This window comes from Mizuhopecten yessoensis, unplaced genomic scaffold (assembly GCF_002113885.1).
Source record: "Mizuhopecten yessoensis strain PY_sf001 unplaced genomic scaffold, ASM211388v2 scaffold3345, whole genome shotgun sequence".
In the NCBI taxonomy this organism is placed as follows: domain Eukaryota; kingdom Metazoa; phylum Mollusca; class Bivalvia; order Pectinida; family Pectinidae; genus Mizuhopecten; species Mizuhopecten yessoensis.
In genome coordinates, this window is record NW_018404998.1 from 48,588 (window position 1) to 66,927 (window position 18,340).

The following is an 18,340-nucleotide window of genomic DNA, read 5'->3' on the forward strand; positions in this document are numbered from 1 at the left end:
AATATACATCATACTGTATACCGGAAATTTTTCGCGGCTGTTCAATTTTCGACTTCTTTGCCCACCGTAATGAAGGCAAATTTATTATGACAAGAACATTTGTAAACAATATAATAGACATAGTAATTTAATAAAAATGCCGTATTTAATTTAGAGCGAAACTTGATGTTACCGTCGAAGGTCAAAAATTGGACAAGGCGAACATTGCCAATATACAGTAGTTGCTTGTCCAACGTGACAGCACAAATGCTCCAATTTGTATAATCACAAAGAGATGGGCATTAACTTATCACATTTTCAATTACTTACATAATATTCAATACAAACACAATAACTATATAAATTATCACATCAACGTCATTCCTTTCAACATGCCTGTAATAATAAACACTAATAGATCCTGAACTTAACAAGGATTAAATGAAACTATGTAACAATATCTTTAAACGGGTTTAACCTCTGATCCTTTTATTTGTGTATAAGTAAGTATGATTACTGATCACGTGTGCATGTAGTTCGATATCGGGTTTATTGAGATGTTTAACGCCACAACGTGTTGCCAGTAATAGGTTGCCATGTAACTAGGTAACTGGACTTTATCATAGCAAGATTAACATAAAATACAACTTGAATGATAGATTCCGTTATAAAGCTTCTTTTTTATCCGTTTCCATTGCTGCTTTTCTACCTTATTATTGAGACATTTTGGATTTTCATTTTTCTTGACCTGAAGTACCACAGTGACTTATAAGTCACAACAAATAAAGAATGTACATGTAGTACCTCATTTATTCATGCATGTCTTTGCTCTGTAACTAATGATTAACCAATCACATAACATGCCGTCAACAGCCAATCATACTATAAAGTAAATATATATAATTACTCAATTTACAAAATCTCATTTGTAGCCTATGCAAGCATAATCACAAATCAACTGTAGACATTTGTCAGGATAACCTTAATTGAGCAGCCAATGATAATCTATGTTACAAATCGTTATCCAATCACAGACATTTTAATATGAATCCGTTTTATGATGTCAGTTAATAGAAACGTGTGTTAATATGGATTTTACCACCTTCATTCACGGTGTAGTCGTCCATTAATAAGAACAGACATAGCGTCAACCTTACAACAGTGCCGTACACTGTTAACCAATCAGAACACATTAAGTGCTCAATAGTACAACTCCGTACCGTTTACCAGTCCATGAACGTATAACACCATATCGGATAACGCTGCATCGTGAAGTTAGTCATCAAATACTCAAATACGAAGCGTTCTGACGTTAATCAATCACCGGATGTGCAACACCCATGTAACATCAACAAACAAACACGCACGTAGTTCCAAACCTACGACAAGGCGGTTACAACGCTTTCAATTTGTGAATCATCGCTAGACTTAAATCTCACTGTAAGCAGTACGTTTTTCCCGCTTGTGAGTTTCTGTCGACAACATAACTTAAGGAATGCCCGCCGAAATCCATTGCTCATAAAACAATAGCATACTGGATTAACTGTGGAGTTCGATAATCCTAATAGAAGAACGATTGGGTAGATGTAATCGTTTACAAACTGTGTTCTCTCGGACAGCACCATGTTGAAATCCAGCCAGATCATCACAGCATAATACGGAAACCAACAGAACACAAAAATCATCACAACAGCAACTAACATCTTAACGGTCCTTCTCCGCTGCCGTAGAATTCGTTCGGCTTGTGATTTGTTCGTAATGGAGTTTTCCATGAAACGTCTTGCCTCTGTACGCCAAAGAGTGTAGCCTATTCGCGTGTATGTCACCAACATGGCCACTAGTGGAATAAAGAATAGCACAAAGAAGATAAACATGCTGTAGATTTGTTTCGTTACAGGGGAGTACCACAGTTCCAAGCACACGTGCATTTCGTACACTCCTTGAAGTCCCGACGTCACTACCGTGCACACAACAAGTTGTGGAATGAACGAACACAGGGAGACAAGCCAGACAAGGAATAATAAAAGATATATTTTATTTTTCGAGAATAACACTTTGGCCTTTAGTGGGCTGTGTATGGCAAAGTACCGATTTATACTAATAGAGAGTAAGCTGAGGGAACTCACCGCTACCGCAGTACCTTGTAGAAATGGCGTAAGCTTACACATAAATGTTCCGAAAATATAATCCGAATATACATAGCTTCCGAGTGTCATTGGAATACAAATCAACACCACAAGCAGGTCACCAACTGTTAGACTGACCAGGAACACATTGGTCAGTGTGCGCATGTGCTGATACTGGATTACCACTGCAATCACAAAAATGTTGCCAAGGAGACCTGAAATGAATGCGGCGGAATATAAAACCATTAAAATGATTGTCATCGGTTCTCTACGTCCATAGAAATCGTCTTTTATAGTGTTGAAAAATGAATCCGGTAACATATTCAAAAGTTCCGCATTAACTTTACCCGAACTATCAAAGAACGAAATATTCATGTTCCAGTAAAAGGAATCATCCCAAACGGTTGGAGCTTCTTGATAGATGATATCACCAGGAGTGTTCACCGAGAAGTTTCCAGCGTCCACAACAGTGGGAATCAACGTTTCAGCTGTCATCGTGTCCTTACTTTATACTCTTCAAGATAAGAAATATGTCTTTTCGTTAACCGTGTATGTTTGTGACTGTGCTAGTCTCCATAGAGCTGGTGGCTGTAGCCGTTATAAGATGTATTGTCACTCCCCCCGGTATATAGAAGGTAGGAGTGATGTCAGCAGGTTATTTGTGGCGCTGTTTATATCATTGACGTCAACACAGATAAGGTTTTTGGTTTCCTTATGATTTATTAATCAGTTTGATAACACATTGTTTTTCTGGTAACGCATGACCGATTTATCCGTTGGTCTATTTCGTATTTAATAAGTTTGTCCTTTACCTAGTCGTAACAAAATGCGTACAGATCAACCACAAATCCGTTCACACCTGTTTCAGTTGTTTTTGGTTCACCTGTATAATCGATAAAGCTTCTACGTGTGTTTTATGTCTTGTTTTCGGCCGTAAATTAAATTAATTGAATTATTCTTATCCACATCACTCAAAGTACGTGTTTGGCTTAGACTGGTGTTAATCGCATATTAATTTACGATCTAAAAACAGCGCGTAGATCATGATGCAATAAAGGATATAAATTCTTAATGGGCTTGTCTAAAGTATTCCCTTTGCAAATTGCATTTTCTCCAGAAATTATAAAGTCAGTTCTATTTCTGGGACACATCAATAATCGAAACTACTGATTCCATAAGCCGTTAATGTAGATTGTGTTTGCTGTTAATGGTATGGTCACCGCCAAGTTGTGTTGTTTATCAAGGGAGACCTTTCATGTTGGTCACAGCCGTATGTCATCTGTTCTAGTTCTTCATCGTTTCCGGTACAGCTGTCTTCTTTGATATCTGTCAATAAACAACATTATATAAGGCCAATGTCAATGTCGAAAACATGATCCCTTTTTTTGTAAACAACAATAAAAGCTAGCCGAAATACGGAAGAGTCAACAAGTATATATCAGCAACAATGTTGAGTCTTGTGTTGGGTTTGTTTATCTTACCAAAATATCGAATGAACAAAGGAAGACGGTGTTGACTGGTGATAATTCAATAAGGGAACATTTAAAATTTTCCCCACCCCTAAAATGTCAAATTTCAGAGATATGATCCACACAGCCTACTATGTCCTATCAATGTGATAGTAACTAGCCTTGAAAACAACAAAAAAGAAAGACATTGTCAGTAGGAGGAAATATCCAATATAATCAATGCAAATCTCTTTCATGTCAACGCTTAATAGGCTATATTCTGAGTAACACAGATCTTCATCTCCAGAAGTCATTTTTAATTAATGAAAATGAAAGTAAAAAAATGGAGGTTTGGCAAGCAGATGTTCATGACAGCTCTAATTTGAACTAAATCTGACTAGATCGATAAATACGAAATTAATTAGAAATATCACATTATCTTGTAATACCACCGAAACCATCTAAGGAGATACAAAGCTTTTTGGTTCTGACATGCTTTTCGTTGTTTTAGAAACGAAGTGAAATTAAAAAGATTTAATTTTGAAACAGCCTGGTTTTAATCGGAAGAGACGGTGTGATGTGCAATAAAACATGTCTTACTTGAGATAGCCTGTATTTCACTGCAAACGCGTCATACGTTTATCATGATAAGGGAAAGAAAAGGATTACATGTATGTTTTATGGTTAAATTACATGTAAAATCTATCATCTGTATTCATACAACATCTCTTTGTTTGGTTTTCTTTTGTTTAACGTCCTATAAACGACTTAGGTCATTTAAGGATATGCCTCCATGTTTGTAGTGTATGCGTGCATGTGTGTATTTGTGCTTGAGACAGGGTATGTTGGTGTAATTGCCTCCTTGTAAATGCACGGATCTGATGCCGACTTTATAGTGCCCTCTCGCTGGTAACCATGCCGAAGCCACCCAACATAGCATTCTGCATGGTCACATTATGCTGACAAACTCTTTGTAGAAATCATGTTTGTTAACATTATTTGACTGTAAGAAACATATGTTTGTGAAAACATTTGTCAATAACATCTTTGTTTAAAAGACCACCTGGCTGTGAAAATTGTCAGAATCTTCTGCATGTAAAAATCTACTGCCTATAAAGATTACCTTTTTGCAAGAATGAAAATTTCTATAGAAATAAGAGGTATCCAACGACAGGACGTGAGTCATTTAAGCAGTAATTGATTTAGCAAATGTTAGTATGGTCCTATAGCACACTTTGGTATTGATGACAAACTTAGCAAAGCCCTGTGGTGCTTTATGTAAGTTTATCAGCAATAGAAATGTGTGTTATGGGACCATAACAATATTTGCTTAAATATTCATTACTTATGCTATATTAAATTATTTCGAACATTGCTTGAACCGCAATAAAGTGTTGACACAGATTCACTTATATTTTCGGTATTGAAGTGTCTGTGTTATCTGAACAAACGAGATTCCTAGAAAAAGCCTAGAGTCACCAAAATGATTGCTTCTAACGGATGTCTCATGCTATTCGAGTCGAGAGGAGAAGCTTCCAATGACACTGACCAAATTGCATTCATACCTTTGTGAACCCCTTTTCCTCTGATTATGCTTATAGAAGAACTTGCAGTAGAAATCTTAATATAGAAGTTCAACCTAATTTTTGACAAATCTAGGAGATTAATTTGAGGTTTGATAAAAAACGTTTAAACAATTCGACACAAATAAGGTTTGGTAAAGGAGCAAAATGTTAGTTGATTATTACACCGGAAATCAGAGGATTGACAAAGAAGATAAACTTGAAGTTTTTCAGTGGAGCTGAAGTTGAGGTTTGACAGCGGAGTTTAAGTTGACAAAGTCTGACAATGGAGTTAAACTAAAAGACTCGGAGAAGGTGTCAACGTTATACTTCATGTTTGTCAAGCCTAGTCTCTAACCTTGTTTACACTTTCAGATTTATCTATTGTGCTTTAGGCTTAAAAATATGTTTTTTTCCCAGTTAGCCCAACTGACCCATGTTCTTACCACCAATCCTTACCATGTTATCTCACGCAAACGCACCACTTTTGGTGTCGGTATAACTTGTCCACCGAATGATGTCAACTATATATAACTTGTCTTATTTATAGGCAGGTACCAAAACCAAGTCCCGTATAATTATTATTTAAAGGACCTGCAAATATTTTTTGTGATTTTTGTAATTGTTTTAATTAGCCCCACTCCTATCCCGCTAAAAATACATGTAAACGACCAACCTGCCCTATATTTTTCTGTCATTTTACCTGAAACATACTTATTATTTATTCCTTATTGTCTTTACAGATTATATTTGAACATCGAGGTAACCTAAGTGTATTGAATTGTGGAGGTTTATATCATTTAAACTCTGCTCTGCACTTTTTGCATTTCCTTTCGTGTTTTTATGCTTTCAAACTATTTTATTGATAGTGATTTCCGCAATCTGCTGGTACTTTAACACTAGAGTAAGTTTAACAAACTATATACTATTTATACTAATCCCATCTCACGTCATCTGATCCGTCAAATCAGCGGTTTATAGAGTATTTGCGGACGGCAGGGCTTTGATCGCGTGGACAGTCTGTCATAATCACGTGTCACTTGAACAGGACACGATTACGTTAGCTACGTGCGACAAATCTACTATTATTAGAAATAATGTTTACGACTTATGACTAGGGACAATCATATTAACCTCACCAATGTGTCGTGTTTTATATACACCTTTTTCAAAAAGGAGAAAGTTCCATTTACAAATAGCACAGTCTTGGTGATTGTCGTTTCTGAAAATATATAGACGCACCAGGAAGAATCAATTAACAGAATGTGTGTTCAGTTATGAATGGTAGTCTGTTTTCCAATATCACCTGCTTTTCCAAAGCGGCACACATCAATAGATGTTTTTGCCTAGAGACTTCAAATTTTAAATTCAAATTTTGGTTCGACATACCTTCCATAGTAGTCCGGTATTATGTCATTTTCAGTGTCTCCGTTTGGATAGAATGTGGGTTGCGTTGCGTGTGCTAACCGCAGGCGATGGTTGATAGGTTCTGTTATGAGAAAGAAACCGGAAAATCTGCAACAGAAAGAAAACAAATCAAGAATCAATTTCCTGTGGGATTGCAAGTGACGTCATCGCTTGGCCCATTGTTCAATTGTTCTACGTGATATATTTTCAAATCACATTCTGATTAGAATTTGGCTTGGCACTCTCTAAGGAGATTCCTGTGGCACTCAACGAAGGGCAAATAACAAGGAAGTAAATTTTAAAAAACAATTAAAAAAATATTTCACCTGAACCTGCTGTTTCAACACTAGTACTATACACCCATGTCCACTACTATTCTCTTTCCTTGTATTCATCACCTTTTGGCCCAACATGATTAGGTGTATATGTTCATTTCCTTAATCGTCCAATAAAGTTGATGTTGATAGTTTGCCTTGTTAAGTCATCATAATTGCTGTTATCTTGTTAGGGGAGGAATTGGTAAACATGATACCCGTCCCCTGACTGCCTGCAGTATTATAGTGTAATTAGGAAAAATGTCTCAATGCATTTTGACAGCTGTCTTTTTCTAATTCGGCACACTGTGGCTAAGCTAGTTGTTTATAGCGGTTTGGAGTCGAGACAATGACAATTTGCACTCTCTGCTTGACAATCGAAACAGATGTTTTCGAAAGCTTGCAAAATAAATTTTCAATTCCTGTTTGTGTTCAAAACAAACAGTCTTTATAGTTGATGTTAATGTTTCATTAACTGTCGAGTGAATCCGAATTCGCAATCAATAATACAAATATACAATACCTGCAGCTTAAGAGTTACCCAGACAAAACGAGACAAGCACTACTAATTCTCTTAAAATGATCGTATATCTCAATGATATCTTCTGTCAAATGAAGGGGGAAAAAACAGGGTCGGACCTGCTAAAATAACTGTGGATCCCCGTATCATTGCCAAAAAATATCAGAAGTGTTGGAAACTGTTTTTCCGGTCTGACTATAGTTTTGATAAATCATTTATGAGAAATAATCAAGATGAAATACACAAAATATAATCACCAACAGTTTTCTGAGTGTAAATAAAACACAGCGTGACTCAACTCTGATTCAAACCCTGACGTCAGACTGCTGAACTATCGAGCTCCTGGTCGACGGAAGTCACCCAAACGGAAGTTAAAGGGAAGTTACTCCAAATAGGAAAAAGCAAAATGCAGTGGGACAGGGATCCTTAAGGGATCACCGTTGTATATTTACCGCTCTGTGGCATAGCCGCTATATATATTAAGTTCGTATGACATTTATATAGACTGTACATGCCATCATTAAAGATGTTTGACGTAATCATTATTGTGATAATAGCAACATTAGATACAAGTGACCTCCGATGGAAGATGACTGTTTTATTCATTAAACCAGCTTACACGATATATATACTAGATTTGAACTAGATCATATACAGAATTTTATTAAGCAGATTGTAATTTTAATGACATTAAATGATACCAAAATAGTAGCAACGTTGTGTCATTCATTTTACTGTAAATTCCATACCAATGTTTCAAACAATACATACACTGTATACCACCTGTGTTAATAGACCACCTTTATCGTACCAATCCCTTTCCAATACGTGTATGTTAGATCAACCCGTATTAAAAGACAGCCTGTTCAATAAGTCAAGTCATTTGAATAACAGATACAGTAACAGATAATGTACGACCCGCATACAGATAACACTTTTAAAAAACCCCGCTGTAGTTATTTTAATGTAAAATATCACCGTAATAAGAGAAAACATAAATAGGAGATACTCAGCATTCCTTGCATATGTTTTATCAAAATCATATATTTCATAACAAATTGTTAAAGGATAGAGGGAGGGTCCCTGTCTAGATTTTGGTATTATATATTATGATATAATATCATAATATGTTCGAGTTTTTACTTAATTTCTGTTGAAACTTTCAAATGCCGCAAGACCTTTTTTGATCTTTTAGTTGTGACTTGGCAAAATTGGCTTTTTCCAAGAAAGAAAAAATGCCACAAGCCCTGGACAACCTTTGACAAGTTCACAACTCAAGTAAAATATTTCTAATATATATTTAACGAATGACATACAGTTATCTTAAATGTACCATAAGCGGACATCACATTTTACAATTGCGCACGTTCAAATATTGTAAAGAAACAATGATCCTTCCATACACAGGGCTAATGATATACACATACCATTGCATATTTCTCTAAACATCATATTTCTCTGAATATCATATTTCTCTAAATATCATGCTTCTCTAAATATCTAATTTCTCTAGATATCGTATGAATTTAAAAATATTTCTCTAAATAACATATCCTCTAGAAATCATATCTAACTAATATCATATGTCTCTTGATATAATATTCTCAAACTAGCACATGTCTCTAAATATGATATTTATAAGAAATTTGTTATTTAAAGTGATACCATATTTCGAGACATATGATATTTCGAGACATAAAGTATTTCGAGAAAGGTGTTATTAACAGAAATATGATATGTTTATAAATAGAGGATCTGACACGAGTGTTCATGTAATATTAAATTTATTGAACGAGTTTATTAATTTCATATGAAATTAATAAACGAGTTTAATAAATTCAATATAACATGAACACAAGTGTAAGATTCTATTTATTATATAACTCGAGAAACATTCTTTTTCCTGACACGTCTCCTCTATATAACTTGTACTGCGCCAAACACAATAGTTTCAGAAACCTCTTCCCGAGAACATTTTCAATGAACAAACAATCAATAAGGTTTTCTTCATCAACTAATGTTTTAATAATTATCATAACAACATTAATAATCATTTTTTTATACAAAAACCATTCAACGAATTGGCGTTTACGAAAATAGCAGTGACGTCACATATTTGGAACAACGGCGCGTGCACTGTCAAGGTAAATGTCATCACAATACACATCGAAGTCTGCACTTTTCAAAAGTTTACATGAACTGGAGTGATTGTCACTCTCTATAACACAAGCGTATTTCTTTGGAGAGGGTTGTTGGTGAATGTGAACCTCGATGTTTCCGCCTGTCACTGACCAAGAAAATATATTGTGGAATCCGCCATGAAACTAAAACACTGATGGAGTTGACCGGTTACACGTGTTCGCCATTGATTCTGTGTATGTCGGAGAAGTTCAAGTGGAATTTGAACACGCAGGTGTTGAATTTTTGTGAAGCTAACACTCGTGTTTATATAATATTGAATTTATTAAACTCGTTTGTTAATTTTATTCTCCCAGTGCCCCTGCCTCTGCTATCAATGCAAACAGTAATTCGGTCAGCCATTTTGTTTACAAACGTAGAAGTTGCAGTGCGTAGGAATATGACCTTTTTCCCACGGTGCAAAGACTCATTTGCATGTTTATTGTACGTGTGCTATATCGTTTTTATTGAAGGGCAATATTGCACGGAAATTGCCTGTATTATATAATAAATGTAAATATCACATTATTTACAAAATATGCAACATCGGGTGCTCGTATGACATTCGTCGTGTCTTTAAGCAAAATATTAATTTTGACTCCAGAGAACATGTAGCCTAATGCTGCTTGGATTGCAAGCCCTTACACTGTAACACTGTTTTATACAATGGTTTTGTGCACATGGTCTTTTAGTATATTTGAATTAGCATAACATTTTTTAAACAGCTTTGTGCGGTACATGATAACTTCCTCTGAAATCACTTACTTTATTTTGAGATAATCGATTGTTTCCCCTGAATGATTTTTGACATGATAATAGTCTATTCGGATCAAAGATTTATAACGCAGCAATGGAATCAGATCCAATGTATTGAAATCAATAAAATCGAAAACTCCAAATTTATTGTCAAATATTGAATAGTTATAAATAATGTATAGAGAAAATAGACCTTATAACTGATGCGTGTTATTTTAGTTAACGTTGATTGATAATTGACCAGCTGATCGCGAGCTCTACGGATTCTCTGGCTAAACTATTCCGTGCCCTAAGCGTACCTATCTTAAAGAACTGTCATAGACTTTGCATCTGTTAGGTTTAAGATAAGTGCATTATCCCTGTCGACGCACCAGAGCTTTCAATTATCTTCCTTTTGACTTGGCCACCCACGCAGTTCCGAAGTGCACACCCGAGTTCATATAAGTGTATATCGATACATAAACGGATTAGCAAGCAGCCATCATAAACAAATATGGTTGTTACGAAATCGAATGAGTTTTGGAATATACAAATAGGGGAAAGTCAGGTTACTTCGATCACACGGGTATATCCGATCACACGGTTAAATTCGATCAATTTATAGCTTACGCCACTCACGTATGATATTGAAACATAAACCTTATGATTGAGTAGATTGTAATTACTTATGATTGGGTAATTACATTGTCTATACGTCATGAAAAGCAAAGAAAGTCAACTCGGGTACAAGAGGCTCCCCTCTGTTCCGAAATTCAGCACATAATCAAGATCGAGTGTTTTCGGAATTACGTTGTCCGAAGTCCCGCACAAGCGCCCAACTGTCCTCTCATCAATATCTTCCTCTCCTCCGGTTCGAAGGTTAAAAACAAATTCAATGTTGACTAGTGCTGATTTAGATTGATTGTAGTTTAAATCACTATAGGTAAACACAGAATAGTCAATATTTAGCGCCTACATTCCTAACCGACCTCTCTGCGATATCTCCCTTTCACCCGGTTCCGAAAATTAAAACAAAATTGAAATGGATTAGGTCGGATTTAGGCTGTAAATAATGTACGTCATCGAATAGTGCCAGTAACTCCAACCGTTCCCTCATTAATGTCTTTTTTTCATCCGGTTCTGAAAATTGAAACTAAATTAAAATGAAGTAGACTGGATTAAGTTTGTCCGTATCATATGTCACAAGAGGTAAATATAGTACTCGGCTACAAGAGTCTACAATCCAAACCGCTGCTCCTCTCGTTGAGTTCCGTGATTCAACACAAAAGTAAGTGATTCGATTTTAGTTTGACCATAATACGTATCTGTCATGAAAAGTAAATGTAGTCTAGGCAGAAAAAATAATAAAATTAAAACCACTCCTCCTCTCGTACAGATTTAATACAAAACAAAAACGGCGTAATTTACATTTTAAATATTCCACGTCATGAAATATAAACATAACATATACAATAACTATCGCCTACAATCCAAAACGTCCTCTCAATATTTCCTTCTCATTCACTCCGCAACACAAAGTCCGTAAGTCATCTCAAAACTGTGTACAACTAAAGCCGAAATAAACATTTATTGTGTCTTTTTAATTATGATTCCAGTTCTGTCCACTGTATATTTCATCTTTTGAGATAATGCTGTGGTATATTATGTCGTTGTGTGTTGAGACTGTGGTATATTTTGTCGTTGTGTGTTGAGACTGTAGTATATTTTGTCGTTGTGTGTTGACACTGTGGTATATTATGTCGTTGTGTGTTGAGACTGTGGTATATTTTGTCGTTGTGTGTTGACATTGTAGTATATTATGTCGTTGTGTGTTGACACTGTGGTATATGTTGTCGTTGTGTGTTGACATTGTAGTATATTATGTCGTTGTGTGTTGACATTGTAGTATACTATGTCGTTGTGTGTTGACACTGTGGTATATTTAAGCGTCGTGTGTTGACATTGTGGTATATAATGTCGTTGTGTGTTGATGCTGTGGGATTTTTTTTCGTTTTGTGTTGATGCTGTGGGATATCCTGTCCTTGTGTGTTGACACTGTGGTATATCATGTCGTTGTGTTCTGACACTTTGGTATATTTTGTCGTTGGGTGTTCAGACTGTAGTATATTTTGTCTTTGTGTGTCGACACTGGTATATTTTTTCGTTTTGTGTTGACACTGTGATATATTTTTTGTCTTAATGTGTTAATGGTGTGGTATAGTTTAGCGTCGTGTGTTAATACTGTGGTATATTTGTCATTGTGTGTTGATACTGTGGTATATTATATCATTGTGTGTTGACACCGGGGTATAGTATGTTAAGTGATTCGATGATTTAGAAAGCGTTGTGTATGTACTCTAATGCTGTGGTTTTATATTTTTCTTTGTGCGTGGCCGATTTTGTTCATTTTGTAATTTTAATTTGGGGTTTTGTCATGCGGTGTCCTTGTGTGAAAGGGTTGTAACTTTAATTATTTCTTTCTTAATGTCCATTCTCGTCAAATTTATCTAACGGCAGTATTTTCTTTGACCGATTTTTTGGCAACACGGGGGAATATGCTGTTCATTGATATCACTACATCCGGGTTTTCTGTTCGCATTTTGTTGAATTGCAGTCACCATACACGGTATCGATCAATAACTGCCGCTAGATTAAGCATAACACACAATGTTAACGACGGAAATTTTAGAAATAAATGCAAAACACGCAATTTCAATAATTCATTGATATTGATTTGTTCCAATTTCAGTTTCCTTGTAACCACTCAATACAAATTATACTTTTAAATATGGCTTAGTTAGACCACACTTGAAATATGGGACACATCAATCATATAATGCAGTTTCGGTTTCTAAGCAAAAGGATGTTGGAATGTTTTGAAGTATTTTTGTTGTCGTTTAATTAAACATCATTTTTTTATCAATGGTTAGTGACATAATTAGCTAGGCGATGGGTATCGATTTCCAGCCTTCAGCATTAATCCTCAGATATTGCACTATCCTTGATGAGGATCTGTGGGAATTTAATGGTATGCTTTAATTGTCGTGAACTTCCGTAATGCACGCAGTTTGTTTCAGAGGACGCGTCTGTTGTACGGCAGTTAACACACTGATTGGTCCCGATATTTGCCACCTAAATCTGTCATCCGATTAGAAGGAGTAACATGTTAAATCTCCGCTGTTTTTGAATAATGTTAGATTGACAGTGCAATGTGATGTACGACATAACATTCAAACATGAATTGTTTGATTCAAGTTCCAACAAAAATACTGGAATGCCAAGCGTCAAATCAAAAAATGTATGGTTTTCATGGTGAAATCACGTGTGGATCCTTTGGTACGTGTTGTTCTGCAAACTCTATGTGGTATGATAATATGTAAAGTAAACTTGCATCCCACATTCACAGTTTCACTTCGATTTGTTTATTTGGTAGGATAAACAGAAGAGAAGGCTACATGAAGACCGAAACCCTTGGAAACCCTGCCGCAAACAAAGAGTAGGATTGGGAGAGAAAAAAAGAATGGACTATTATCAAATGCTGCAATTGAGACAGCTCATTAAGTTTGGTCCCTTCGTTTATCTTGAATGGCAGGAACAATGATTATGACGTCATCACATATTCAACCATTAAACTAATATCATATAACTGGTTCTAACGCAGTTCAATCGATTGGAACGGCGCTAGTTTGCATTGTACCACAACCATTGCCCATACAGTATATAAGGAGATAGTATAGTAACCACATGTATGAACGATTCTGCTAGAGAAGAGTCCAACAGAATGGTTACATTCCCCCTATTTACTCTAACTCTTTTGTTCGTGAATGGTCTCCCTTTGTCACTGACTGCGTTGCCATCTTACAGTATCATAGCCATAAAAAACAAACTCAATCAAAGAGTGACAGTGTAAATGTTTTGATAAAAATATTTATTTAAATCGTTTTCATTCGTCAGTACTTATTATCTATTACCGACTAAACGTCTTATGTAATTAACAGATAATAACTGAACTGTGTAATATGTGATCGACAGAACTAGGACGGAGATATCTTTAATTGCGGAAAATACTGTAAGTTACAAATAAACATCAAACTTCTATATATACATTTATTTGTGCTTTATTTTTACCTTTTTATGCGATATAAATTTATTTATTAAAAAGTTACTTTGACGTTTAATGGTATGATAATAAAGCTAGTTTCCGTTGGTTAGCTTTCGGATATTTAACCGCCGTTTTATTATTGCTATTGATGTTCGTCCTTGAATAAAGGAATACGTCTTAATCGGTTTGATTTCCACATCAAAGTTTAACGTCCGGCAAAGTTTATCTCATCACTGATCAGGATTTGGAACGCTGATATCTCCATTTCTACGAGCCAGGATGGCTTTTAAGTGTGTGCGTTCATTTACATGTGAAGAGGAGATGGTTGATAACTCTATTTCAAAAAAGAAGAAGACGTTTTTTTAGATATTCCGATAAAAGTTTCACCATTCACATCGATAAAGAACATCAACAGCTTATTTACTACAATCAGAGACGGTTTTTTTATGATCAAATTGTTAATTGAGGTTATTATTTATATCTTACTTGAGTTAGTTCTCTAATTGTATGAAGAGACGAAGTCTACGAAGTGTCTTTAACAATTTGAAAATGAACTAACTATAGTTAGACATGGTCATTAACTATTAAAGGTTTGGTGACCTTTTCTTCCACAGCGTGAAGATTTTTTATATCGAAGACCATATTTTCTCTCTCTTTAAGATACACGATTCCTGTTTCCGATCGGAGAAAAACCCCATAAATAAATAAGTATAAACCATTTTATAAAGCGCCCTATCTAGCTAAGATAAGCCACCCTAAATCGCTTTACAGTTCATAGATATACAATTTGTTTACAGTCAATACAATTAGCATATGCATTAATCAATACAATATTCAGGAATTCGAAGGAGCTGCCTTATCAGGCGTTAACTACTAGTCATGTGCCACCTGGCTAATGTCTCCGTATGTGTGTATGCCTGTGCTGGAGATGTATTGTTCCCATGAACTGTGTCGTCACAATGGAAGATGACGTCGCAACGCATACATGTAATTAGAAGATTGACCAATGAAGTAAATAACCAGACAAGTTTACCAATAACTACCAGGTTTATCTACTAAAACGGGAGTGAGGAAACCTATATAGTTGTGGGAACAAAAACATGGGTGGTGACTGTTAAGTGACGAATTATCAGATTACCAATTGTAGCAAACGATTCGTTACGCTTACAAAAAATAGAACATTCTTTATCTAGTATCACGTTTTGCAATATAATAATTCTATAATGAATAATCTGTATTAGAATAGAAATGACACCACAATGAGATTATTTGTTGAAGATATAATATATACCTATGTCAAAGGAAAACAACGACTACTTGCTCTTTAAAATATTTTACACTTGTTCCGTTATCCTGGTGTGACGTACTCCGCTACATTAACTTTGATCAATATCACGTGTTTATTGCGTCTTCCGGCACGTGTAGCCACAGAAGGTTAGAATTTACGTCAGTTTTATGTGACACTGAAACATGTCGAAATGCCGGAGGATCTGAGGCTTCAGCGAGCGGAAATTTACAGCAGTATATTACATTTCATCTTCTATAACATCGTATGTATGCAGTATAACACTTAGGTAAATAAAGTAGTCTTGAAACACACCTAGATAAATATATCAAAATGAAAGTCGATATAATAAGCTTTCGCGGTTTTTTGTTTTAAATCACTTATACTTTACATTACATTGTGATGATAAATGTGTTTTTTTCTCTACATTTTCGTATGTAAGATAAACGTTTCTATAAGGAACACTCATACAAAACGTGTGTATCCAACATTGATGCACCGAGTGATTTTTACTGTTTTGACGTCAAAATCACCGGACGGCGTTATATTATGATGTCATAATAGAATGCCAACCAACACGGTGACAGATCTTGCTATCGGCTCCTGACACCACCTCAGAAACATAAAAAAGTGTTGTAAGCGCGCTCTTTACCATTTTTCTTCTTGTTACAATATGACCTAAATGTTTGCTTTACTCAGCATTGCAATGTATTGTCGTTATTGTCATTTAAAAAAGCTTAAGGTAAGAGCAGGGAAAACAATACGTTGAAATAAAACATCAGGACCCATTTGTTCAAAAGGTAATTAGCTTAATCAGTGATTAGCGCAAAATGTAATCAGTGTGTTACTTTAAAACTAAACTATTGAATACGATACAACTTTCCAGATATCAAATATTTGGTAAAGTGAACTCACATGCAAAATTTGAGATTGTACTATGAATATTGATGAAGTTATCAAAGGTTGAAAAATGTCGTTAAACAGTGATTAAGCTAACCACCTTTTGAAAAATTTGGCCCAGGTTTGTAGGTTATGGACCTTCTAACCAAGGGTGTAAAATATGGGATCAGGACCTCGACGAAATATTAGACCTACACCCTCGGGTAGAATGTTCATGTATCATAAACTTTCCCATGGCAGCGTCGATATATAGAAGCGTTTTACTGTATAAACGACATGAAACAAAAAAGAAAATACAATTCACAGAAAATTTCGGAAATACATTCAATAATCTTGGCGTTGACATGGACGAAATAGATAGGAGGTGAAAAAAGACTTTGCCGTCAGCCACTGCTACCCTCTCAAAAATATGAGAATAATTTCATTAGCTTGCAATGAAGGTGTCACATGATTCTTTGAATGACGCTTAGCCCTTTGGAACATCTGGTCATTTTCCCCTTATTCTTTTTCAAGGGTCTCCATGTAAACCATTCATTTGTTCATAGCTTGTCCTAGTTTGTTATATTTTGATGTTTTAATTGCGCTTCCTTTGGGAAATCCGTTTTCTATTGTTGGTCGTAATACGTTGAACATAATGTTACGCGTGCAATCGCCTAGCATGGTACATTTAACTTCTCTTCAATTTTGCAGTAATTCGTTATTAAGTATTTCACAGAATAAATATTTGTCTGCAAACCCTTTATATCCAAATTTAACACCACGTATTAGATCTAGTAATGTATATATCGTTTATACATCTTACTCCCGAACAATAGATTATGATAATGACGAAATAGTATTGTGTAACTTGCAGACCAAACCTTCCGATTCAAGATTGGCTAAGTTTGTCAAGAAACATTAAAAGGAATAGCTTGTTCTCCATAGTATACAAAGGAACATTACGGGAGGCACAATGTGTCTGCTCATCGGTCCTTGTCTGGATTGCAGCAGGAGGAGGTGTTTTTAGTTTCACGCATCTTGAAAACATTTGTTTACAATCACCGTAAAGCATGTTGGCATTGGGCCTACTGTAAGGATTGCGTTCAATGGAAACATGGATCATATCTTTTTTATCGTTGCACAATTCAAACCCATTAGGAATCAATTTTAAAATTGTGTAAACGTTGCAAAATGCAAACCCTTTAGGAATCAGTTTCGATTATATATCACAGTTTTATTATATTCTTTCAAACGTTTAGCGTGTAAAAAGTCGCCGGCATTTCTGATTCTGTCCACAGAAGAGGACAATGGAAGTGTATGGTACAATGTCGCTTGGTGACCAAACCTCACTTTCTGTCACAGAAACAAACATGAATAACTGGTACCAACTCTGATATACAAATACATGATGATAAAAAAAGTTATCTGCTCATAGGCATTGGTGTTGGAAAGGTTTTATGTATCGCGAAAACATTTGTAAGTAATCAACGAGAAGACTTGTTTGTTGACGCTTGACTTACTATTAGGATTGCGTTCACTGGGCCATGGATAGTTCATTTTTGCATAATTTTCTTCCAATTATTTCCCTATGGTTACGCCAGATAAACGTACTCTGTGTGTACAGATGTACAGTATGTCAATAGAAACAAATTAAGCAATACAGTTTTACCGTGAACAGTTTGGAAATACCCTACCTGCAAATCATATAGCACGAACTTTGGGCCAACAACGTTTTCACGGAAACAAATAATATATTTACGCTACATGTAATTGAAATGATGGCTCGCGGCCCAATACAAATATTG

At 35.5% G+C, this 18,340-nt stretch overlaps 1 protein-coding gene and 1 long non-coding RNA gene across 2 annotated transcripts in view; both read right to left on the minus strand.

Annotated features, from left to right (window-relative positions):
• Positions 1–1,184: 1,184 nt before the first annotated feature.
• LOC110447406 (pyroglutamylated RFamide peptide receptor-like) lies at positions 1,185–2,874 on the minus strand. The gene has a single exon (XM_021493070.1). It carries the CDS (start codon positions 2,598–2,600, stop codon positions 1,359–1,361), a length of 1,242 nt encoding a protein of 413 aa, XP_021348745.1. The 5' UTR covers positions 2,601–2,874; the 3' UTR covers positions 1,185–1,358.
• Positions 2,875–2,933: 59 nt separating this feature from the next.
• The window catches only part of LOC110447407, a 62,689-nt gene continuing 47,282 nt past the window's right edge, over positions 2,934–18,340 (minus strand). Inside the window, exons 2-3 of the long non-coding RNA XR_002462586.1 lie at positions 6,505–6,630; positions 2,934–3,431 (exon numbers count right to left, since the gene is read on the minus strand). This is a non-coding gene — a long non-coding RNA (uncharacterized LOC110447407). The remainder of the gene's footprint in view (positions 3,432–6,504; positions 6,631–18,340) is intronic.

Coding starts and splice junctions, on each gene's coding strand:
- LOC110447406 (XM_021493070.1), bottom strand. CDS start 2,600: ATGACAGCTGAAACGTTGATTCCCACTGTTGTGGACGCTGGAAACTTC.